The sequence below is a fragment of the Plutella xylostella genome, chromosome 17 (assembly GCF_932276165.1).
Source record: "Plutella xylostella chromosome 17, ilPluXylo3.1, whole genome shotgun sequence".
Lineage (NCBI taxonomy): Eukaryota > Metazoa > Arthropoda > Insecta > Lepidoptera > Plutellidae > Plutella > Plutella xylostella.
Window position 1 is genome coordinate 305,393 of NC_063997.1, and position 25,165 is coordinate 330,557.

The 25,165-nt window shown below is 41.6% G+C and overlaps 2 protein-coding genes across 10 annotated transcripts; one reads left to right on the forward strand and one right to left on the reverse strand.

The window, feature by feature from the left end:
- LOC105398467 (zinc finger protein 271) lies at positions 1 to 23,180 on the forward strand. 9 transcript variants are annotated; one of them, XM_038109219.2, is made up of 22 exons: positions 1 to 425; positions 502 to 726; positions 1,051 to 1,207; positions 1,695 to 1,834; positions 2,466 to 2,534; positions 4,111 to 4,266; positions 7,542 to 7,739; positions 8,136 to 8,306; positions 8,883 to 9,016; positions 9,580 to 9,677; positions 10,089 to 10,233; positions 10,844 to 10,995; positions 11,788 to 11,955; positions 12,725 to 12,952; positions 13,509 to 13,689; positions 15,988 to 16,155; positions 17,201 to 17,368; positions 18,182 to 18,349; positions 18,706 to 18,866; positions 20,501 to 20,618; positions 21,027 to 21,120; positions 21,499 to 23,180. In XM_038109219.2, the coding sequence occupies exons 1-22, from the start codon at positions 366 to 368 to the stop codon at positions 21,583 to 21,585; spliced, it is 3,246 nt and encodes a 1,081-aa protein (XP_037965147.2). In that variant the 5' UTR covers positions 1 to 365; the 3' UTR covers positions 21,586 to 23,180. The 9 variants fall into 9 exon arrangements, with proteins under 9 accessions (XP_037965147.2, XP_048482590.1, XP_048482591.1 ...); XM_048626633.1 differs by having other exon boundaries at positions 21,502 to 23,180; XM_048626634.1 differs by having other exon boundaries at positions 12,809 to 12,952.
- Positions 23,181 to 23,967: 787 nt separating this feature from the next.
- LOC105398469 (charged multivesicular body protein 6-A) lies at positions 23,968 to 25,036 on the reverse strand. The gene is made up of 2 exons (XM_011570582.3): positions 24,566 to 25,036; positions 23,968 to 24,438 (listed from the first exon to the last, which is right to left on the reverse strand). The coding sequence occupies exons 1-2, from the start codon at positions 24,866 to 24,868 to the stop codon at positions 24,130 to 24,132; spliced, it is 612 nt and encodes a 203-aa protein (XP_011568884.3). The 5' UTR covers positions 24,869 to 25,036; the 3' UTR covers positions 23,968 to 24,129.
- Positions 25,037 to 25,165: the final 129 nt, after the last annotated feature.

Consider the following 25,165-nt stretch of genomic DNA (forward strand, 5'->3'; position numbering starts at 1 on the left):
ACATCTTCAATAAATGAAAAGTTCGTGGTCGATGTGAATAGTTTAGTTTTTGTGTATTTCTTTAGATAATTTGGTTAAAAACGTGTAATAAGTGACAAATATATTTTTAAATATACTTCCCCTCTGCATATTAACAAGTTTTGCATAAATTGAAGTTAAAAAATCACTGAAATGGCGATAAAGTAATCTCTGTTGAAAATGTTATTGTGTGCTAAGTTTCATGATGGCGGCCCCTCGCGTCCCCCGCGCCTCCATTTCGATGACAGTCAAATTATGACAATGCCGATGCAAAGTTTGTGATGTGTTGTGTTTTTCCGTATATTTTAGTGAAAGTGCAGTGATTAGAGTGTAACAAAGACAGCAAAATGAATCAGGAGCACCATAATTTGAATACGGGTGGCGGCCAGCCGCCTGGGAGCGCCGAGGTGGGTATCGCAGCCGTTGTTTTTTGCTTGTTTTTGTGAGTGCAACGTTCAAGTGTGTGTGTTGGGGTGGTTGCAGGGCGCGGCGCAGCAGCGGGCGCAGGCGGCGGGGCAGCCGGCGGCGGCGCTGGCGCCCACCACGTCCGCCACCGACCTGCGGGTCAACTCGGCCGCCGTGAACGTGGCCCTGTCCAGCGTCGCCAAGTACTGGGTGTTCACCAACCTGTTCCCGGGGCCCATCCCGCAGGTCTCCGTGTACGGCCTGCCCGCCGGCGCCAGGATCGAGAATGGGAAGCCTGTACAGGTGAGTCTCAATGAATTGGGAAAATAACACTATCATTTCATCAAACAAAAGAAATTATATTATGACTAATAAATAGCATGCTAAAGCTAACTGATGCTAGAGGATCTTAAACTAATTATACAGTAATTGATACAAATAAACAAATCAATGCATTGCATATCTTACAAATGAATAGCTATATCAAAATTATATAACAATTAATTCACGACTCATGACTATGCAGTTCAAACTTTACTTGATGTGAGTGTGTAGAGTGAGTTATTTTTGCAACACTGAACTAACAGTTTGCTCAATGGTGTGTATTATTATATGAAATGTTTACAGGATGCTCTAGGCCAACATGCCAGCATACTGAATGGGGACCCCAACATAATCCTAGGCCACCATGCGGGCGGCCAGTCTCAAGTGACGGTGTCGGGGCCAGGCGGCCAGCAGATACCCGTCACACAGATCATCGCCTCTCAACCTGGACAGACACATGGTAACCATCATTGTTATTATTTAAATACAGGAAGAAATTGTGACATTTATAACAAAATGTAATGTTTGTAAACCTAGATTATTGATTCATGTATTGTTGTCTGATATAGCTATCCATCCATTTACATGAAGAATGTAGGTAGTTGTTTTAACATTCAACAAGCAGATTAAATAATGAGAATGAATTATTCAATGGGTGCTAATGCTCATGTAAACTTTATTTGATTTCAATTGATTATTTTATAAATCTTCTAATATTATGGAACTTGCTATGGATGTCTATCCTGAAATAAATTACTATTTATTTATTATATTTTTATATTCACGATAAAAAGTTTGTGGGATAAAATGCAGCATATAAGCATAGTAATACCTAAAAACATTCATCCAAAATTTCATATCTATTAATATTTTCATACCTGTATATTATTACTAGTAGTAGGATGTCTGCAAGCCCATATTACAGCTATGTCGACTTTGCTCCACAGAAACCCTGGTAGCTCACAGCCAGCAGCAGGAGCTGGCGGGCTCCAGCGCCGGCGGCTCGGTGACCACGTCCCTTCAGCAGGTACCCACCAACCGGGTCGAATTTGTACAACACCATAACATAGAGATGGTAAATCACGTGGTAACTCCCTCAGTTTACTTGCGGGAATGCTGTACGATCGCTGTTGTGTAGACTCTACGAGTAGTTGTTAGCTGTTCCCTTCGTTTCTTGCATGATAATCTCATTCTGTGAGAGGATTGACATATTGGAGCTAAACTTCTACTTCAAACATTACATTCGTTAGTAACTGTTTCCAATTATTAGTGAAGATGTAATACATGTTCTTGTATTTGTTATTGTTACTAGATGCATGTAGGTACAATAAACATTAAAAAGCGGTTCTCATAATTTAGTTGTTGGCATGATCTTTCTTTCTATTATAAACTTCTGTGTAGAACTTATGAATATTTCCTTTCGTAAGTTTCTGTTGTAATTTGTTATCCTATGTATGATATAATTATGGTATGGTTATTCCTAGGATCTAATATCTCATAACCACTCTTATCATCTTAGTAGTTTTTACAGAGAACCTATTCTATCATGATTCCTAAACTGTGACCTAACATCCCATACACAATAAAAATCCACCTAATCCATTTCTTCTTTATCTTGAATCATTGTTAACAAAGTTCCAATTGCAATATGAAACTCTGCACTTAACCATAAATCCTCAACAGTGTATTTTTCTAATTGGTATGTAACGTCACCACAGGGGCACCACTCGCAGCAGCACATCCTGCAGCAGCAGCAGCTGCTGCGGCCCGACCAGGCCAACCAGCAGGTCAGTAACCGGAGTAAGACCTCCATCACTTCGCCAGGCCATTTGCTCTGAACTTTACCTTTCTTGTTTAGTTGCCAAAGCCAATTGGGAAAGCTTATACATTTAGGCCATATGGCTTGTTTTGTATAAAGTCACAGCTGTTAAAGATAAGTTATTTACTAGCTAAGTTCATACATTTGTGTATTTGCATTTAGTATAATGCACAAAACTTTATTTGAATATAAATACTTTGTAAACATTGTAATTGTAACATTTTGAGAAAAGGTTCATTAGCGCAAGCACTAACACAAGATTTAAATATCACTTAGCCTCAATTAGCCAAACATCACAACCATTACAAACAGATTTTCATTGATCCTACGTCAAATATTTATGCTAATGACAATATTGGTCACCTACTTTTCCATAATATTTTAAAGTAATCAGAGAGTACCACCTTTCCCCTGATACCTACTTACACCTAGATTATGCAAAACAACACACTTGTAGGTGAAGCATGACATCATGCTATGGAAATGTCCCACCTGCTAATCATATTTGTAAATGCCGCTTGTATGCAATCCCGCTGCCGACATGCCTCGTACATGCTTCTAATATCTCCATACATTGTCCTTTGTGCTGCTTCACCCAACATCGAGACAGGTCAGTGAGGTAAGATATCACCTTCAAACTCTTTATTAGTACGATGTTGTATGACCTTTAGAACTTCGTCGGATAAGTAATTTGAAATTTAGGGAGGTCTATTTATAGCCCATGGTATTCTATTTTGAGAAGCCAATGACGACGGAAGTAGGTAATAACGAATTTGTGCAGTTTGTATGGTATTATTATAGATTTTTAATCGCTACTGTGTCAGGTAGTCTGTACTTTTGACATGTTATTACGATCAAGTTAAATATAGTCGAAATGAGCGCAGCCAAATACCATTGTTAGTGCTCATTAGACCGTAACGAATTGCATAAAAGATGTAAGAGGTAGATTCTGGGGATTTATGCATTAGCTCTAGGCTCCCATAGAGCATGTTTAAAATTCCATGTCATTGCCATTAGAAGATGAAATAATATGCAATAGAATAAATGTATGCATCTGGCGATGTTACCGCCATCACACTTATTTGGCGCTTCACAGTTAGCTTCATCAAACTACAAGTCTTGCGTCTTAATTCGCTATATCAAACTACAGAGGCCTTATTCACCGTATTGCCATTAAAGACAGTCAATTTAAAAGCTGTGTGCGGCGAAAACGCGTTATGTGGTGCCTTTCCATCAGAGATGTGCTATGCTGCAATGATGTGAAAGAAATTTGTTTCCACCATGATTGGTGGATAACAAACACACCTATAGCAACATAGCTAGCACATTTCTGGTGGAAAAGCACTCCCAGTGACCCCAGGAGGGCTAGCAGGGGGCAAAAGCTAGCATCTAGCTGTGGCAAAAGTTTTGTATCGCGTTTACTAACATCGCGCGGCCTCGGTAGCGAGCGCGACGGAGAACTTTTGTCACGTCTGGACGTGTGCTTCTTGCGCCCCATGCTTGTCCTTTCAGCAACCTCGCTCACACGCCTAACCTCCCCTCAGATCCAGCTGACAGTGTCCGAGGACGGCATCGTGACGGTGGTGGAGCCGGGCGGCGGCGGCGGCGGCAAGCTCCTGGACAAGGAGCTGCACGACATCAAGATGCCGGCGGACCACGCGCTCACCGTGCACCAACTGCAGCAGATTGTGGGGCAGCAGGTATGATGTGGGCCTGCCCAGGGGGATGTGGTCTTTGATAAATGATATGAACCAGATGGAGCGTCACATACAAAAACAATGCTAAATATTTACCGTATTTTGTTCCCTTGAATGAATAAACATTCCAATTTCGATTCACTCACTCTCGGGTTTGAAATAAAAATAACTAGCATTATGAAGTTGCAAACAAGTAAACTTAGAAATAAATGTTTGCGTTGCCAAGCAACCTGCTACGCTACGGAACCTCAACAACAGCACGATAAATGGCCCAGCAAACAGAATGAAACTCCTTCTCAAGTTTGAGGCCGGGGATCCTTTGTTGTTTATTTATTTATAATAGCTGTTGCCCGCGAGCTTCGCTTCGCCTTAAAATTATTTTGCCGTGGACTACTCCCGAACTACCTACCCAATAACATACTACTTATTTTTTTTCACTTTAACTCCCATTTTTCAAAACAAAACCATAACTTTACTAAGGTGTGCAGACATGTTAGATTGAAAACATCTAGGTATCTTGCAATATCCTATTGTAACTAAGCTTTACGGCTGTTTTAACAGCATGCAGATTTCATCACGCACGTGGGATAGCACGCCATTTTCCCGCATCTCGTGTGCATATTCCACGTATATATTAGATAATATATAGATATATAAGATAGATAGATAAGTTTCATGGTTTTATCTTCAAAAATGACGCATAAGAACCAAATGACAATGAATGAAACCTCGTATTGAAAAGTACAGTCGTTTATTTGGTTGTTCTCGAGGACCTCAAAACTTACTGCAAATACATACAAACTATAAGTACATTAGCTAAAATCAAACCATACCGCGATCTATATCCGATCCGACAACGCCATCTAGGAGCGGACATAGCTACTATATAAATTAAACTTCTAAAACTCAACACCCATAAAACTTTCAACCCCTATATTACACCCCCACACTGGGTTTTTTTTATATGCTAATTATTATTTGTTTGTGATTATGTAGTGCCTAAATACAAAATATAATGTTTTTATCTTCAAAAATGACGAACTTCATACAAAATATGAACACCTATTTCATCCACTCACAGATCGAAGTTTCAAAAACGCTAGAACAAAATGTTTAATTATTGCTCATCAAGTGCTTAAATATAAAGTTTATTTAAAAAAAGATCTACCCCGGCCGGGAATCGAACCCGGAACCTTCGGCATAGCAGTCAGGGTCACTAACCACTACGCCAGTCAGCCGTAGTATTTTTATCTTTTAAAATTAAGTATTCGCATACAACTTTTAACCCCCCCTTTTAACCCCTTACAACCTCCGTTTCGCAATAAAAAGTAGCCTATGTTCTTTCTCAGGGTCTAGACCATATGTATACCAAATTTCATTCAAATCCGTTCAGTAGTTTTGGCGTGAAAGAGTAACAGACAGACAGACAGACAGACAGACAGTTCCGGATATAACCAACAGATGGCACTAAAAGCGCAATACAGAGAGCTTGTATGGAACCGAGGCGAATTAATATGAAGATCCTACATCGCGGTATTAAAGTTTTTCAGTTGTCTGAAATAAATACAAAACCTAATATGTTAAATCTATTCTATAGTAGGAGAGTCATACAGTGACTTTCGCAATTATAATATTAGTTAGGATAATAAGTAGTAGGTATTTACCTATGTGTTTGTATAGACACATCAGGATGTCTGAACCCCAATATTCCACGCCAGCTATACTCAAACTGCGGCCCGCGGGCCGCATGTGGCCCGCCGGGCCTTTATCAGTGGCCCGCGTGCCATGAGAGATAATAGATAATAACATTCTATGTAAAAAGTATCGGGATTATATCCATATAAAAAACAAAAAAAATATTGTTATTCATCCAATTTTTTTAATCACCTTCAAAGTTTGCTCTTTAAGAAACGATACCCATGCGCCAACGAATTATCCAAACATCACAACATTTTTTTAAACGCTGTTTTCAGAGTTGTGTTTAGTACCTACTCGCGGCGATTTTTCCTTATTGTCTTCTATCGATTGAAAACAGTGCCTCGAAGTGGTATTTTGTGTTTAGGAAAAAAAGAAGCTATAGCCGTGAGCTGCAGCCATATCTGGTTAATATGGTGGATGCTCGATGGTAGTGTTGCCCAAATGCAAGAACAAGACGAGACTTAGCCAGTCTTGGTCTTGGTCTTGCGCCAATACACCTGGTCTTGGTCTTGGTCTTGCGCCAATACACCTGGTCTTGGTCTTGGTCTTGGTCTTGGTCTTGCGCTCCCAGTCTTGGTCTTGGTCTTGGTCTTGCAGCAAGAGTCTTGCAAGTCTTGCAATTACCTATTAGTCTATTACTATTTATTAAAGTTTACTTTTTGATTTTAATAGATATTGTTTTATTCGCTATGTTTATGGTATTAGTCGTAATGCGCATAGGTCCAGTTTTTCATTTTCTTTGATACAGTTTTTTGCATCTCATAGAATTCCTAAGCGTACTTACCTATACACCGAACTGTTACACCTAACTACTCAGTCTTGGTCTTGGTCTTGCTAAAAATACGCGGTCTTGTTCTTGGTCTTGGTCTTGCAAAAACGCAAGAACAAGACCAAGACTGCAAGACCAAGACTGAATTTGGGCAACACTACTCGATGGTATTTGTTGAAAAATTCATTCACAATTGTGCGAAAAGTGCGATATCGTGGTGCAAAATCTTTCTTGGTTTTTTTTCCACAAATCTGGCCTTATTCGTCGAATTTGCTGTATTAAATTTTACATAACTTGCAAATAATACTATTTTCCTACCGTCTGACTTTCTGGCAAGAATTCCGAATGCACAACACCACAATAGTCAAAGAAAACAGTCAACATGACTTTAAATAACAATCGATAGAAAACAAAAAGGAAAATTCGCCGCGAGTACTAAACACAACTCTGCAAAAAGCGTTTAAAAATGTTGTGATGATTGGATAATTCATTGGCGTATGTGTAACGTTCCTGAAGGAGCATACATTGAAGGTGATAGATATATAAATTTGGATGAATAACAATATTTTTTTGTTTTATTAGTCTAATAGTATATGCATGTGTTTTTTTATATTAGTATACATCGCTTTATAATAGTTAAAAAAAAATTGCTTGCGGCCCGCGACAGCATGACTTGAACGTGTTTGTGGCCCTTATATAAAAAAGGTTGAGTACCAATGTTCCACGCGCTGCCAAGATTCATCTAGATTTGAAAGCCATCCCCACATAATATTAATATTACCAATACAAACCCAACCATTCCACCCCACAGGTAATCGACAGCGTAGTCCGCATAGAGCAAGCAACAGGAGAACCAGCGAACATCCTGGTGACTCACAACGCGGACGGGACCACCTCCATCGAGGCGAGCCCCGCGGCCGACGCGCCCGTCAAGGACGAGAAGGCGAAGGAAGCGCATTTTGCGATACCCGCCGATGTCAAGGATATTAAAGGCGCTATTGATTTGAAGGTATGTATGAATCACTTTACTATGCCTGCTGATATGACTGATATTAAAGGTTATATCATTTTGAAAACGAGAGTTGCTGCCGGTGTTAGGTTTATCCGTCATATGACTGGAGCAGTTGTAGAATAGTGCATAAAGCCCGAAATTCACAAAAAAATATGCACAAAATGTAAATTGTTTACACTCACTCTTACTTAATAATCATAAACCTGACATGTTTAGAACGTATCATTCTAACCAACTTCCCCACCCAAAAACTGTTACCCAAAATGTCCCCCTACTTTTAATTTCCCTGATAATCTTGCAAAACAACTCCCATGTGGAGACCGTGGATTTGAGCAGAAACTTTTTGCATATCCTTTTAAACCCCTAACTCAATCCCCCTCTCTTCCCCCGCAGTCCGTGGGCGGCATGTCAATGGAGGGCGCGGTGGTCAAGATCTCGGGCGGCGACGAGCTGCACGGCATGTACAAGGTGAACGTGGAGGACCTGTCGCAGCTGCTGGCGTACCACGAGGTGTTCGGCAAGCTGCACGCCGACGCCGCGCCCGCCGCCGCCGCCGGGAAGCAGGTCAGTGTGAACATTCAGAGTTTTTTTACCACTGGTGGAAAAAGAGGGGCGTTCTAACGTGTCTGTGGATCTGTGTGTGTTTCCGTAGCTTCCTTACTCGGAAATACGTATGTATAGATGCCTCTTCTTGACACGTGCTTTATAGCCGTGAATATGTTCGGTTTATTCGCCGTAATGTAGACATGGTGGTCAGTGTTAAAGAGCTATGAGAGAGTGTTGACACAAATGGGTGGAAAAATGAGACAAACATGCTGTACGGTTAAGAAAACGTGCTATAGAGAAGGCTCAGTAGAAACTTTGTTCACCGTCGCAAAATAGCGGTTTTTTTGTGTATAAATTTTATACTATACAGTTAAGTTATATACAAATCCTCCCTTATGATACGTTACTAAATGAAATACGGCTGCCAACGTAGTCAAAATATTACCCATGATTTCTACTGTAATTTCGGTGGCAAAACTTTTTAAAGTATTTTTGCGTCCCGCCGTATATTGCGGCCTATTCTACCGACTCTCTTTAGATATGATTTTTCCCCATCCTATCTACAAAGCCGCTAACCCACCCTCTCTCCTCCAGTCAAGCGGGCAGCAGCAGATAGTGGAGATCGAGGTGGACGGCGCGGCGGCGCTGGACGACTCGGCGCCGGGCCACCACGCCTGCGACATCTGCGGCAAGGTGTTCCAGTACCGCTACCAGCTCATCGTGCACAGGTAATGAAGCAGGACACAGTCAAATTCAAAGACAAAGTCAAATGTTTTTATGCATCTTATAAATATAAAAATTTCTGATGAACGTAATTTTTTTACAAACTACTCCATTCGGATAAGGGGCTCTTTCTGTCTTAGTCTCCTCCAAGACTGGAGGGTTATTGCCATAATCTCCCGTCTTGGCAGGCGGGATGGAGGTGTTATAAAACAGAAACACTTACTGTGCTACCACAAAAAACTTTAAATACTGTTTAACTAGTGTTTAAAACGAAATTTGACAGATTTTGTAGGCGTTTGACAGCGGTAAACATCCGTTAGATACTGTCTAAGTTTTTGTGGTAAAGCCCCTAACATCCAAGACCCGACAAATATCTGTCTTTTGTCCGTTGCAAGAACCCGGCATTGATGTAGATTTGCAGCGACAGGTTGAATGAATACTGTTACTTATCTAATGAAGCCTCCTTTTCTCATACAGAGAACTTGCTGAAATGTGAATATGAATTTAGAATGTAACTCTTTTGTATACCTACTTAGTTTGCAATGAGTTTGTTGTATGTTTCCCTCAGGCGGTACCACGGCGAGAGGAAGCCCTACACGTGCCAGGTGTGCGGCTCCGCCTTCGCCAACCCCGTGGAGCTGTCGCGGCATGGGAAGTGCCATGTCGGTACGTACATAAAAACTGTTTCTTTATTTAAAATTTTTAAGGGTCATAATTGACAAAGATCGTTTTCGTGTTCGACTTTTTCATAAGGAAAGTTTATACGAAGCCTATCTTGCAAGAGCTTTGCTTGCAAATCTTTTGGAGGCGTTTTGGATTAAGCCACTTAATTTGTGGATTTCTGTTACGGTATGTATGTAGGTCAATGGCTAGATAAATGGGCTGGCGCTATCAGCTGTAAAACTATCAGGCTACTAGCGATACAGAAATCGCAATTAACATGTTGCTCTGACTCGCCCTATGAATACCGAAGCCTGGATCCGTCCAAAACACAATCAAATTTCACTTGTGTCTGGTTTTTCGGCCCAGTAATATGGTTTACCACCACCACACTAACACGACCTCTTATTACTCCAGCGGGCGCGACGGCGGAGGACGCGCGCGGCGCCAAGCGGCTGTCGACAGACAAGCCGTACGCCTGCACCACGTGCCACAAGACCTTCGCGCGCAAGGAGCACCTCGACAACCACGTGCGCAGCCACACCGGCGAGACGCCGTACAGGTATGTTACATTCATTAGAGCAAGACCGTACGGCGCCGCAATGCACAGATTTCCCCGTGTCGGTGGGCACACGAGCGGTCTTCTTCTATCGTGTAAATGCACTAAGCTAACTTCCTCCAGTGTTTTGCTACTCTTATTGCGAGATTATTGGCCTTCATCAGGTCTCCTTGACTGCATTTTGGGGCATTAGGACACTCTATAAGGTGTGACGTAGTCTGGAGGCTTCCGCAACTGTATAGAGTGCTGGCACACGAGCGGTGCGGCGCCGCAACGTTGTTATGCCGCAGCGGCGCCGTAGCAGCGTTTGAGAGTCTAGAGAATGTGTGTCCTTCCTTGTGACGCAAAACAACTGAGCGGTGCCGCTCCGACGTCACAACGCATTCGCCCCTCACGGAGCGCATCGTGTGCATGCCCCAGAAATTTCTATGTAAAACGACGCAGCGACACCGCTTTGGCGCTGCACCGCCGCCGTAACGCATCGTGTGCTCTTGCCCTTACAGTATTTCTGTGCAGTAAAGCAGTTTTTGATCGCCAAAACCTTGGCTTGGATGCTTTGAATGCGGCCGAAGTACGTTAAAACATGCTGATAACCCATATTTCCCCCCACCAGATGCCAGTTCTGCGCGAAGACGTTCACACGTAAAGAGCACATGGTGAACCACGTGCGCAAGCACACGGGCGAGACGCCGCACCGCTGCGACATCTGCAAGAAGAGCTTCACGCGCAAGGAGCACTTCATGAACCACGTCATGTGGCACACAGGTACACATACAGAGAGAGAGAGAGAGAGAGGCACACAGGTACACACACACAGATACCACCGAGCTATCACGCAACCAACACAGCTGGGATGTATCCTTCTTTATAGCAGCTGCAAGTTCATTATCATTCGTCTCTTGGAAAGCATCTTAAAATGGACCAGTTGGTTTGTATTTTACATGTAAGCGCAGTGTACAGTATGGCAACACCGTTGATACGCGCAGCTTCTCAGAAGATTGGACCACCGATATAGCATCGCAAAAGTCGCCAATCACATGGTTTTATTTACTGTATGATTGGTGGCGCCATCTGTATCTTTGCATCTTTATAAATGTGTGTTGTGTTTACCGTTGTATCTACTATATATAAGGTCATTTATCAGACTAGCTACAGATGTAGCGTGTATTTTTCAGTTTTTTTTTATTTTTGCTGTTTATTTTCTGCGCTTCTTGTGTCTAATAAACGGCCTTATATTGAATCGATGTTCGTTCTCACTGTACTTTGTAGCAATTAGTTGATAGTTCCCGCTTTACTCGAACAATTTACAATTATTTTATTTTCGTTTTGCTTGTTGTTGTCGTTTAGTAACTAAGTGTCAAATAAACCAAGCCCGCACCAGTACCCAACCGGTGCAGAAACGCGAAAATAAAATTGAATGATTCAACTATTTGCCCAACAGTCAGTGTGTTCACTAACCACTAGCGATTATTACAATTAACCCCCGGTCTCCACGGCGACCGTATTGGCGCGACATAGTTGCATCATTTAACTTTCTTTTTATGCGTTTATTAATAGGGGAGACGCCGCACCATTGTCAGATTTGCGGCAAGAAATACACTAGGAAGGAGCACCTGGCCAACCACATGCGCTCGCACTCGAACGACTCGCCGTACGCCTGCGAGCTGTGCGGCAAGGCCTTCACCAGGAAGGAGCACTTCACCAACCACATCCTGTGGCACACCGGTCAGTAGCTGGCTTGGTTTATGTGATGCATAGTTGTGTAAGAATACACCTGTATATGTGTATTTTATCCCCTTACTGCATAGGTGTTTCGTTTTACCTCGTGCAACTGCAGTGTAGATTCTGTCTTTTGACACCTGTAAAAATCGATACCAAAATTACCCCCCTCCAACTGTTTTTAGCTACCGTTACTAGCACTATCGCTCTACTTCAAGACTCCCTACGTTATTGTTACACCCAGGGCATGCTGGCATGATGAACAAGAATAGACCACTGTCTAGCTTACCACAGCCACGACTCTGTCGTATAGCGACCTTCTAGTCTTCGAAGTCTCAAGTTATTATCCATCCAATAAACATGAATCTTTTCTGACCTATCCTTCTAGCTTGACACCAGAAACCGATTTAGTTTCGGTAGCCCTTCACATAAGCTCGTAAAAGCAAAATTCGCACAACTTAATTACTTCCCCAGAACTTTATTAAGTACGGTGGCCTGCGCTTAAAAGTATACAGGCGGAGTTTTTAAAATAGATCCCTGATGATGAAGGGACCAGCTACATCTGTTATAAATCCGGGGACGTGTTGTGTGTGATGTGTGTAAAAGTGGTGTTTATATGGATGTGCTTGAGCAGCATGTGAGCTTGAGATCGCTATTTTAAAAACTCCGCCTGTATACTTTTAGGCGCAGGCCACCGTACATCCCCTAACCCCTCCCCCACTCCCGTCATCCCCTCCCCGACTTGCGCCCAGCTAACACCCGCCCTTCCCCGCAGGTGAGACGCCGCACCGATGCGACTTCTGCTCAAAAACGTTCACCCGTAAGGAGCACCTGCTAAACCACGTCCGTCAACATACAGGTGAATCCCCGCACCGCTGCAACTTCTGCTCCAAGAGCTTCACGCGGCGCGAGCACCTCGTGAACCACGTGCGCCAGCACACCGGCGAGACGCCCTTCCAGTGCGGGTACTGTCCGAAAGCGTTCACCAGGAAGGACCATCTTGGTGAGTTGAGCTATGGATTATAATGATAGTTTAGTTATTCAAACAGACAACATTCATTTAGACAACGAGATTCAGACGACAACAGACACTTCCGATAGAAGTTGTTTATCCGGTGCCTGACACCACACACCGAAAAAACACAAATGCATGAAAACTAAAGAGAACTTGATATTAAAATACTCATTTATTTAAAAAGTTTACTGTGAAAATTTTATAATGTTAATAACCTTCTAAAGGTTTTCAACCTGTAGTGATGCTACACAGCAAAATGACTTTATTAGGTCACACGTGTTATTGTTATGCCATCACGTTATGCTTAGTCAGTAAGTTATACTTGTACTACTTTTAAACAGTTTTGGTTATTCACTAAACGACCGTCTACAACCAAACATGTCTTTGACTTCTCCCGTACCAACAACACCGCGTAACACGCATTGAAAGAATTCCCGTAGTGTTAACGGACCGTGCACACTACGCATATGAACAAAGCAATCATTCATTGCATACTACGTTAGTCAATGTGTATCCTCCTCTTAACTCCACTCTTTTTTCCCAGTGAACCACGTCCGGCAGCACACGGGGGAGTCCCCGCACAAGTGTTCCTACTGCACCAAGTCGTTCACACGCAAGGAGCACCTCACCAACCACGTGCGTCAACACACGGGGGAGTCGCCGCACCGCTGTAGTTACTGCAGCAAGAGCTTCACCAGGAAGGAGCATCTGAATAATCACGTCAGGTTAGTTGGGGTTACGGTGGGGGTGTGATGCGATTCTGATTGGACGGTGGCTTCATTGATGAGAGATAAATTCGATGCGGCAGTCAGGTAGATGAGTAAAAGTACTGTTCCGAGCATCGTGGCTTACCTAATACTTCTATGGCACCATATAGACGGAAGCCGCGGTGTAAGGAACAGTGGCGGCTGGTGCCTCAGATACCCGGTGGTGCACTTTATGGGTTTAATAAATTTTGGAAGAAAAATAGATTACCTATTACAATTAGAAGTAAAAAAAATATAAGTATATTTTACCTTATTTATATTTTAAATCCATTCTGCGTTCCTTTTTTGACGCGAAATTACTTCTCCGCCGAAACGAAAACAACACACGGAAAGCAAAATAAAGCATTTAGTCTCTCACATCCACATAACCATTTCTTTTAATGGTACATTTCACTTTTGAAAATTCAGGTATAAGTTTTATTTTTTGTTTTGCACTCCTATTTTAAGATGAGAAAAGGCCGAGGCGGCCCAGCAGATTTAATGTCCAGTCTATTTTGAAATGTCCTATTGCTTTTTATGAAGTCCATATTGTATTTTGCACTCATTTTCACTCACACACACATATACACACTCACGAAATATTTACTACTTTCTTAGTTAATAAGTAATTAGAGTAACAAATTAATTACGTATTCGCGCGCGAAAGGTGAAACTGCGACAAGTGCATCGTTCGTAGGTCATGCCACCGGTCAAGGCCGCCGCCCGCGCCTCCCGTGGCGTCATTCGTATGATTTCGGCAATTTCCGGCCGCGTGCGGCGCACGAATTTATCCTAGAACTGCATACAGTTTGTACTGAGCATCTTCCGTCTCACGCGCCGGGCGATTTCCATCCTGTTTCATACTACGTGTAGGAGCTCGCTCCGTGCGACAATCCGAGCGCACGAGGCAGTTTTTGTTCAAGCAAAAATAAGATCTAAGTCTTTTGCAGTAGAAATCAAAATAGGCCAGCTCGGTTTAATTTAACTCGTAACGTTCGAATGATTTATGTAATTTCTGTTTAGGGTAGGTATTACGGTTGTTATATTGGTATTTTTGTGAAGTTTTCTTTAGACGTACCTAGTACCTACTTAGTTTAGTATGGTATAGGAAGAAGGAAGGTACATATTTAGAAGGTTTTTAAATGGTAGTGCGTTGCACGGGCGCACTTAAGGTGCAGCCGCCACTGGTAAGGAATCGTACTTTTAGCGCCGCATCGGTGTTCGAGAGTTAGCAAAAAATTTGAGTCTGAATCACCTAATACAAGTGTTTTGACTCGATTTAATTACAAATGAAGCCAAGTACAATTAGGATTGTGTCGACAGTTGAATTGATTGTGTCCGTACACGTACTTATAATATAAGAATGAGTAGAAACTGCGGGGATATACGTTGAATGAGGTGTGGTTTAATCTTTATTGGATCTGATTGCCATAATATGTGTCATCTACTTAAACCCGATTCAAGGATCCTCGTATATTGCATAATACATACATCCTTGTATGTTTCCTCCAACGTCTGTATCCCGCAGAAAGTACTCCGATACACCTTTTTCCGATTGTTAGGTTTCGAAGTTTATTGTTATTTGTTTGTGATACTTTCTTCTTTATCTCTTTGTAGCTTACACTCTCAGTTATAGTTATAATATCACAGTTTAACAACTACGCTAAATTTCTTGTTGAGCATTTATTATTGTGTCTACATATATTATAGTCTTGCATGGCATGTGTCTATAACATACTATTAGTTTTCGCCCGTATCTTAGAGTACTAGTCATTTAGAGACATCAGTGGACCATAGAAATATGCCGAAATGTCGGTAATGTATGAGTATTCGTAAGACAAGAACGGTACATGTGCGGCGTCTCCCCTTTGAAAATATAGAAGTTTTAATAAAATAACGGGTAAAATGTGTTAGATGGAAGTGTTCCTTGGATGGACAAAATCGTATGACAAATAAGTGATCGAGGAGAGACGCCGCATTTTGGATAGTTTGGCGTGCTGCTCAGTAAACTAGAGCAAACTTCCTCCAGTAGATACATTCACCACCCTTATCTACTCAATACATCACAGAATGAAAAGGTTGACTTTGTATTACTCTCTTTAAAATGACCATATTCCAACTTTGTCACATCACCGCTTTCTCATTCTTAAATCTCAACACAAACTCCCACATATTTGTGTTGAAACAAACAAAACATATCCTTCCACGGCCCGAACAAAACCTCGTATCAGGTCAACCTAAAGCCCCGTTTACACCATCCATAATGAATGTGTGCAGACAGCACACGGGCGAGACGCCGCACGCCTGCTCGTTCTGCCCCAAGGCGTTCTCGCGCAAGGAGCACCTCACCAACCACGTGCGCCAGCACACGGGGGACATGCCGCACCGCTGCAACTACTGCAGCAAGAGCTTCAGCCGCAAGGAGCATCTGAATAACCACGTCAGGTTAGTTTGGACACGGGTTTAGGGGGACGACTTTTTGGAGCGCTGCTGAAGTAAAAATGTAGCTGAAAAACGATGGAATGATAGATGGCATGGCAGCTCTCTACAAAATCGTTTCCGTAAAGCTAAACTGGGTTCAGGCATGCTTGGTGTTGGTTTTTTCGCCGTTGCCAATTCGCAAGGCTCATGAGGCGCCACCTAGTGTTACATTTATGGCTTAGGAATTATGGCAATTCTTGAATGGTGAAAAAACTCAGCGCCTAGCATGCTGAAGTGACGCTATCGTATCCTCTTCCCATTAGTCGGTCGCTCAAATATTGTGTAACCTGGCTGATAATAATAAATTGCAACTGTAACATTATTAATCGGAAAAGAGAGAGCATTGATACGATGGCGTTGAATGGAATGAAACGGCTTCATGTTGTTTCACGCCAACTTTGCGGCTGTCAAGTCAGAATTATTTCCTGGTGATGGATATCTCATAAAGATTTAGAATACTAGTTCGGTTAGTATTTTGTTTATAATAAGTTTTGCGACGGAGTAATGTCCTGTTTCTTTTTGCATATTTATTATATCTAGTATTTGCTGGAAACATAACAAAATAGTTCTACGGTTACGGAAATAAGCAGCCGAGAAAATATGATCGATTGAATCAACGGATGAACTTGATAGCCGCAAACTGTGTGTATGTTGTTAATTTTGTTTAGAAGCAGGCTACCGCTAAATCCCAGCAGTACGAAATACTTACCTAGTCTGTCTTCTCTTTCTTTTCTTTTTTTTAACAACTCTCAAATTGGTGACGACAACTTCAGTAGACAAAAGTAAGCAAAGAAACAGGACATTCCGGTTGCAAAATCAACTATAAAGCTCAGCATTTATCAATATTATCTAAGAATTGCAATCTCTTAAGCACATTATATAATTCATCAATGAGCAAAACCACCACTGAATCTTAACTGGTTTCGAACTAAAACACGAGACAGCTTAAAACCAAACCTACCGCTTAAAACCAAGATGGCGTTTGTAAATCGGAATGTACTGTCCACAGACAACACACAGGCGAAACCCCGTTCAAGTGCACGTACTGTGCCAAGTCGTTCTCCCGCAAGGAGCACCTGACCAACCACGTGCATCTACACACCGGGGAGACCCCGCACAAGTGCCCCTTCTGCACCAAGACCTTCTCACGGAAGGAGCACTTGACCAACCATATAAGGTACGTATGTTACAGCGTTTGGTTGAGGAGCCTACATTCTTAATTTTCCAGGGTTATCAGATGAGGGTTTTGATAATGGTCTTTCGGAAGGGGTTTTAACAGGATCATGCTGGATAAAAGGTTCATTTTAGGTACTGAATAGTGCATGGGCAGGTCCGATCAAATAATTTTCATACAGTACATTAAATAAGCCATGTACCACTAACATTGATTTTGGTGGGAGTTGTGAAAGTATAGATTTGTGTCTCATTTGTTATACGCATGTTTATGTTGTCCGCGTTAGTATTTGTGCTATGATATGCATGTATTAAAACCAATCATATCTACGTTCAAGTTATGTACGGTGGCCTGCGCCTAAAAGTATACAGGCGGAGTTTTTAAAATAGCGATCCCTGATGATGAAGGGACCAGCTACATCTGTTATTAATCCGGGGATGTGTTGTGTGTGATGTGTGTAGCAGTGGTGTTTATGTGGATGTGCTTGAGCAGCATGTGAGTTTGAGATCGCTATTTTAAAAACTGCGCCTGTATACTTTTAGGCGCAGGCCACCGTACATCAAAAATCTGTGTTTAAGTTATAATATACCATATTTACTTTCTGTATAATTTTGCCACAACTAATAGTAAAGAGTTTAGTTACTTTACCATAGTTATTTTACCATAAAATCCGTAAGAAAATTGTGAAATTTGCGCTATTTTATTTACTCAACATAAACTCATAGGATGGAATATACATAAACCGACTTTTTGCCCGGGAAAGTATCCACAGTTGCACGTAAATGACAATCTCTTAACCCCTCCACTGTCCCACAGGATCCACACGGGCGAGTCGCCACACCGCTGCGAGTTCTGCCAGAAGACGTTCACACGCAAGGAGCACCTCACCAACCACATGAAGCAGCACACGGGCGACACGCCGCACATGTGCAAGGTCTGCTCCAAGCCCTTCACGCGCAAGGAGCATCTCATCGCACACATGAGGTGAGCAAGACATATAACCCTCAGTGTTAGAGAGTGGATAGGAGACTGGCAGAACTGATGTCAAGCGACTGCAGTCTGTTGTGTTCTCTATTTCTGGGACACGGCTCTCTAATGAAGGAAGGGTTTTACTTTTTACCCCACTGCCGAAGGAGGAAGATAATGTTTTTCGATTGTATGTATGTATGTTTCTTTGTTTCTTTGTTCCCTCCTGTAGCCTAAACGGCTTGATAGATTTTGATCTATGAGGTATCGTTAGAAGCTTATTGATGACGCGATTGTTTCAGCCGCCTTTACATTCCATTACAATAAATGCCTATGTACTTACCTATATATAATTATTTTCCTTATATTTCCAGGGCGCACAGCTGCGGCGAGCGGCCGTACAGCTGCGGGCAGTGCGGCAAGTCGTTCCCGCTGAAGGGCAACCTCATGTTCCACGAGCGCTCGCACTACAAGAGCGGCGGCGGCGCGCGCCCCTTCAAGTGTGAAGTGTGCTCGAAGACGTTTATGTGTAAAGGTGAGATGGCTTTGACACTTATTTTATTCCCATTCATGTTTATTTGAAAATTAAGATAAGTATTATAATATACTTATTCCCGATAATTCCTATAACTCCGCGAGGAGCATAAAGCCTCCACGTTTCTTCTGCAGACGTTTCCGTCCTAGGCTATTTCCTTGGCTTCGTCCTAGGAGATTCCGACGGACTTGAGTTCGTAGAGATGGGCCGAAATTCGGTAGACATTCGGTTCAACCGAACTTCGGCAGGTTTAACCGAACTTCGGTATTCGGCCGAAATTCGGTTCAAATGCCGAACATTCGGCACACCTATTTCTACACTTTTTATAGAATACAGTGTGGATATTTTTCAGTGTTGTTATCAGTTGTAGGCGAGTGAGACTACCAGTAATGCTTGGCCACTTTTTAAACCACTCTAAAATCTCGGAAAAAAAAACCGTTTATTTCATAGAACAACTTAAATACTAAAATTTATAGAACAGCTGTATTCGTTTTTAAGGTTCCGTATCTCGAATGGAAAAAAACTTATTGGATCACTTTGTTATCCGTCCGTCTGTCTGTCTGTCACCATACTTTTTCTCAGAAACGGTTGCCCGTTTCTTTACATGTATCAAGTTGTTATTTCATTGCATCTAAATTGGGGATCAATATTTTTGTTGTTTTTATGATGTGGGATATGGTTGAATAGGTATTTCATAAATATTAAAGGTATGCTTATGCTCACACCATTTTTGGTATTCAGTGATTGCTTTACGAAATATTAAACTTCAAAGTGCAAATTTTTGTTATGAAATGAAATTAAATGAAATCGTTTATTTTTCGACGTAGAATGTTAGAATTACTTGTCGAAAGTCATAATCTACCACCATTTCACAAAGGCCCCGTCATTAAGGAGGAAAGAAATGGCGAAAGAAACTCCTCGAGCATCTTTAGTTAGACTTAAATATCCCCGTCCCTCAAGTCACAGATGTAGTACCTACATAATATGACTTTGCCTTCAGGAGCTTCACAGCGGTAATTCCACCATGTATAATAGAATTACGAAAGCTACAAATTTAACCGAATATTCGGCCGAACTTTTAATTTTTACCGAATGTTCGGCCGAAGCCGAACTTCGGTTCAAACCACATTCGGCCCATCACTAGAGTTCGCTGAAAATGGATCTTCTCCAAGTTATTGTAGGTCGCCCTTTGCGCCTTCAACCCTACGGCGAGTTCCAATTAAAATAAAATTATTTTATTTTTACTTTATTTTATAATATTTGGAGAACTTACAGCTATAACACAATATGAACATATCAGGTAAACAGCTACTAGCCAATTACAAGTTACCACATATGGTTCCAAGGGTAAGGCTTGCATTCTAGAACTCATCTCTTCGATATACAGCGTTGAGACCGGTTCCAGAACTCAATCCTTAGTTATTATACCTAGGCGTTACTCGACACCAGCTGTAACACACACTAATACTAAAACACTAATATCTGTACTTAGTAAATGCAACCAGTTAACTAAAACTAAGTAGACTGACTTAAGTTAATTTGTTCACAAAAGCAACTGTTAGGTATCTGTTAGCATTACTGTGTTTCTTACTAAATGGATCAAACTCTGAATGTTATGTAAATGTTGTCCGCAGGTCACCTGAGCGCGCACCGGCGCACGCACGAGGGCGGCGCGGCGGAGGGCGCGGACGAGGAGTGCGGCGCCGCCTGCGCCAAGTGCGAGCCCGAGCCGCGGCCCGACGACGCGGACAGGTGACGTCACCACTCCAAACTACTTCGTAAACGTCGGCTGTGCGTTATGCATGTGATGATCCTCTGAGTAGCGCACCGGGTGAAGTAAACTTCACTAGGGGTACACTGAATCACGCTTGACTCCTGCTGATGTGGCATGTGTGAAGAGAGCATTCCCGAGTGACGGATCAGCTGTAATTTATCTGGCTTTCTAATCCTTCGTCCAAACCGCGGAGATCCTAGTTCATCCCTAGTGTTTGTCAGCGACACGCTAAGAAGTATATTATAGCTGCAACTGGATTTCTACTGGGAGCGTGGCCACTAGCTTAGGGCGGGGCTAACTTTGACACCAATACTCCATAGACTTTCCTTCCACCCCATTCTGTCGTTTCCTAGATTCATGTGTAACTAATGTAAGTGTGTTTACAGAAATTCGACGGAGAGCAAGGCCGAGGTGGCGGCCGTGGTGGCGCAGACGCAGGCGGCACAGAGCAACGGCACCGTCATGCAGATCACTAGCCAGGTATGATTCATTTATACTATCCTACTATATGATTATAAATGTGAAAGTTTGTAAGTATGTGTGTATGTTTGTTACTTCTTCACTTAAAACGGCTGAACCGATTTTAACGAAATTTTGTATGGAGTTAGCTAACACCCTGGATTAACATTTTTTTACCTGGATTTTTTAAGGCGAAGTGAACCTCGCGGGACCAGCTAGTTACCTAATACAAGTGGGCTTACCATAATATATCTGTAGGATTGATGGGAACATCGTCATCAGCTTGTAAACGTCCAGTGCTGGGTATAGCGCTCTACGCGGATCGCCATAACATTTCCTCGAATATAGTTTGTAATCGTGAAAACCAAAGACCTGATGATAACGTTTCTTCCCCCACAGCAGGTGGTCCGAGCGGCGGTGGCGACGAGCGGCGCGGAGACGGGAGTCCCCTCCTACACGCACCACCCCGTCACGGTCAACTACTAGCACTCCCGCGCCATGGCTTACTGCGAGCTGTGAACACTGACTGCCTCGTGACGTCACCACGCCACTGCATCTGCGAGCTAGCGTGCTAATGGACATTACTCGAATGGTGTTTCAAAAATTTATTGTGATTCGCGGGGAGGGAATTACGTCGCTTGCAAGACATTGGGAGTGCACGACTTGAATGACCTTCCGCGTTGCAAGACCCTGTGATGCCTCATAGCAATACTCGTCAAGTGGATGGGTGCACTTGCATTCGCTAATAGCAATAACTGTTGGCACCGAGTTGCTACTGGAAATACCATATGCTGCTACCATTACATCACATGTTTGTGTTAATTGTTACGATGGAAAGTTACCGTAATTTAACTGAATCATTGGAACAGATATCGTTGAAATATATTTTACTTTCTTGCAGAAATGCAGTCATTGTTTTGTCAGTTGTTGACTAAATAACTAAAATGAAATTGCATTATGTGACCACGCTGATTAATTGAGCAATTATTATTTTTTTCGACATTATTGAGTGTAATTTAAGATTTTAATTTTGTAAGTATCATTATCAGGCAGAAATTGGTCTTATGTACTTTTATAGAGCATATAATTTCGATATTTTAATTTCATATTTATTTTATAAACCACTTATTTTATGGACTTATATTTTTAAACTTTGTGGTACCATGGTTCAAAGGTTTTTTGTTGGTGTATAACTTATAATAATAAATTATCACCGTTTCTTGGAAGGAACAAGCCACCACATGCTGTAATGAAAGTTCCTCAAAAGTATTGATTATTTTATAAGCAGTCTTTTTGTTAAAGGCTAGTCAGCATCATGCCTATATTATTTTAACACGGGAGACGATATTTCAATTTGTAAATACTATTTCTGCCTTATCTTTCTTTCAAGTTATACTGTACTAACTTAAATTGAGAAAATAATCAAAAGGGGACCATTTGAGCACATACTAAACCGAAATCTTGCTATTTCCCTAGAAGCTAAGTTGAAGTGTGTTTGCGGTTTTGGATCGTATATTTTTTTATCTCAGTTTCTGCTTTTCTCTTCTATCTTTATGTTTTACTATGTGAGGGTTAGTTGTAGTGTCTATTGCCATATATTGTACAGTACAAGTGTGATATTGATAAAATATAAATGTTACTGTTTGAGTTAACGACAAGTAGGCTGTATAGCGAGGAGCGGTCTCCGGTCCGGTGTAGAGTAAGGTTTCGCGGGCGGAGTGGTGTTATAATCACTCCGCGCCCCTAGTAATGCTGCTTGGACTAAGGTGTTGTATTTAAATGTAAATAAATAGCGTAAAGACTAAAGTGTACTGTGTATTTAGATGATTTAGAGATAATAAAATGTTATATAGAAAATGGTGTGATGCGATTTTGAATCGTGTGGAGTAGTCTGTAATGCTTTTATTTTGTGAGAACGCGACAGATCATTGAGACGTTATATCAGGGCCGGTACGGTTAGCTATCTTCAATGGTGCCACGCTATTTATATTTTATAGGAAATCTTAATCTTAGAGAGAATAGTATGTACTAAATTATATTCCGTAATTTGATATGAATGAGATTAAAAAAGCGAGATAAAAGTTGTTGTTTTATTTTGGAAAATAAATTAGGTAAGTTTTTGTAAAAGATATGACGCTGCCACAATGCTGTTATTATTACCTAACATGAAAACAGTGAATCATACTCGCAGCAGTGCGGCAGCAAGACAAGAGTCTTGGGGCAGGATTGAAGGTTGCCTCATTATTGTTTGTAAACGTAGGTAATATACCGAATGTTACAAAAAGGGTATAGTAATCAAACTGTGGTCTGTGATTTAGGGGTCATCGCGAACTTTGGTTATGGTAAGCGACGTTCAGGGAAAAATTCGGTTCAACAATAAAATCGGGTCCCCTATAGTACTAACTAAAGTAATGTAATTAAATTGTTTGTACCTGATAGGTACCTAAGGGCGCGTAGCCACAAGTTGTTTGCGGTGCCGCCGTCGCGCACGAACCTGTACCGGTGCTCGCCCGTCGCGCGCGCGCTCCACTTGCTCGGCTCCCTGCTCGCCGAAGCACCAGAATGTGATGTATTTGTGGATAGAATGAGTTCGCTGATGAATGTATGTAAAGGAATGTTAGAGAGAAGTATGAAAGTGAGTGCTATATGTTAAATTAATATTGTAACGATTTGGGTTTTGTGTTCCTGTTATGTTACAATGTATGTGTGTAAATAAATAAATAAATGTGACGAATAAAGTTTCTATGGAGATTAACTTTGACTACTTATGAATCTGTAGATAGTTTCCATTTCTAATTATTGAAAGTGAAAAGGAGGTTAACTACAAATATATGGTGTGTCATAAAAATTATCATATAAAATTGAAAATATGGCAAAATATTTTATTTTCAAGTGCTTACATTATTTACAATTGGTAGATATTAGAAAAATAAAAGCACCTAACACATTATCAGGCTTTAAAGATTATAAACTTAACTATACACCTATAGATATAAAAACAGATTAATTTATCTTAACATTGAGTAGGAATCAAGCTTCAAGTGCAACTCTCTTTGTACTGCTGGTAACTTTTTCTGGAGTTTCCTTGGTGGCTGGCTCGGGCAGTGCATCGGCGGGCACATCGGGCAGCTTGTCTCCCACATCCAGAATGGCCTCCAGCTCTGCCTCCACAGCATCCTCGTCTTCCTGTGTGAGCTCCCCGGAGATGACAGCATCAATCTCCCGCTGCTTCTCTATGCCCTCCTTGGACTCCTCCATTATCTGCTCAATCTCATCTATACTGAGGATCTCGTGGACCTTCTTCAGGGCTGCAGTTCCAGACTTCAAGCCATCCAGAACCTGGAATAAAGACATAGATTTAGTGGTAGGTAATTGGTAGGGTATGTTCATTGGTATTGTAAATTATCTTGTATTTGCCAAAGTTTCAGTAAAGAAAAATATAAATAAAAAACTTCAATGAACTTACCTGTATTTCTACTTGCGCGAACTCGATGTCGTGTGTCAGCTGCTCCAACTTCTCTAACTGCGCATCAGTATTTAATAGCAGCTGTTCTTGGTACTTCTTTTTCCGTAAGAGAAGTTTCGCTCTATCTCTTTTGCCTTCTTCAAGAAGTTTCTTAGCTAATAGTCTATCTTTTTCAAGGTTCAATTCTATTTTCTTCTGGTACTGCTTTAGCTTATCTCTCTGTTGCTTGAGCTGCAACACTGCCTTATCTTGCTCAGTCACTCTGCTAACTGGCTTCTTCGATTTTCCAAATAGGGCACCCATTGTGGTGACGCAAACCAAGCACTAAATCACAACTAACATCAAATTGACTGCCAAAACTTCTATAAATTTTGGTAATTATCATAAATACGGTATTTATTTTAATACAATTTTAAGACCCAACTCGAAATACACAAACAAATCCAATCCATAAATGACACTGACAGATTGGGTGGGACGGCAGGCTGACTCTGACGGAAATTTTATCTTTATAGCCTGTGGCATTTGATTTGATGTCTACTCGCTTGGCTACTGGCCTAACTTCTACGCTATGTAATCTGTATGCATCTTAAATGTTCT

Excerpts from the sequence above, each read along its gene's own strand:
- LOC105398467 (XM_038109219.2), top strand. The coding sequence starts at position 366 with ATGAATCAGGAGCACCATAATTTGAATACGGGTGGCGGCCAGCCGCCT. Across the intron at positions 10,996-11,787 it reads CCACGTCATGTGGCACACAG|GGGAGACGCCGCACCATTGT; the intron begins GTACACATACAG and ends GTTTATTAATAG. Across the intron at positions 18,350-18,705 it reads CATCTCATCGCACACATGAG|GGCGCACAGCTGCGGCGAGC; the intron begins GTGAGCAAGACA and ends TTATATTTCCAG.
- LOC105398469 (XM_011570582.3), bottom strand. The coding sequence starts at position 24,868 with ATGGGTGCCCTATTTGGAAAATCGAAGAAGCCAGTTAGCAGAGTGACT. Across the intron at positions 24,439-24,565 it reads TCGCGCAAGTAGAAATACAG|GTTCTGGATGGCTTGAAGTC; the intron begins GTAAGTTCATTG and ends TCTTTATTCCAG.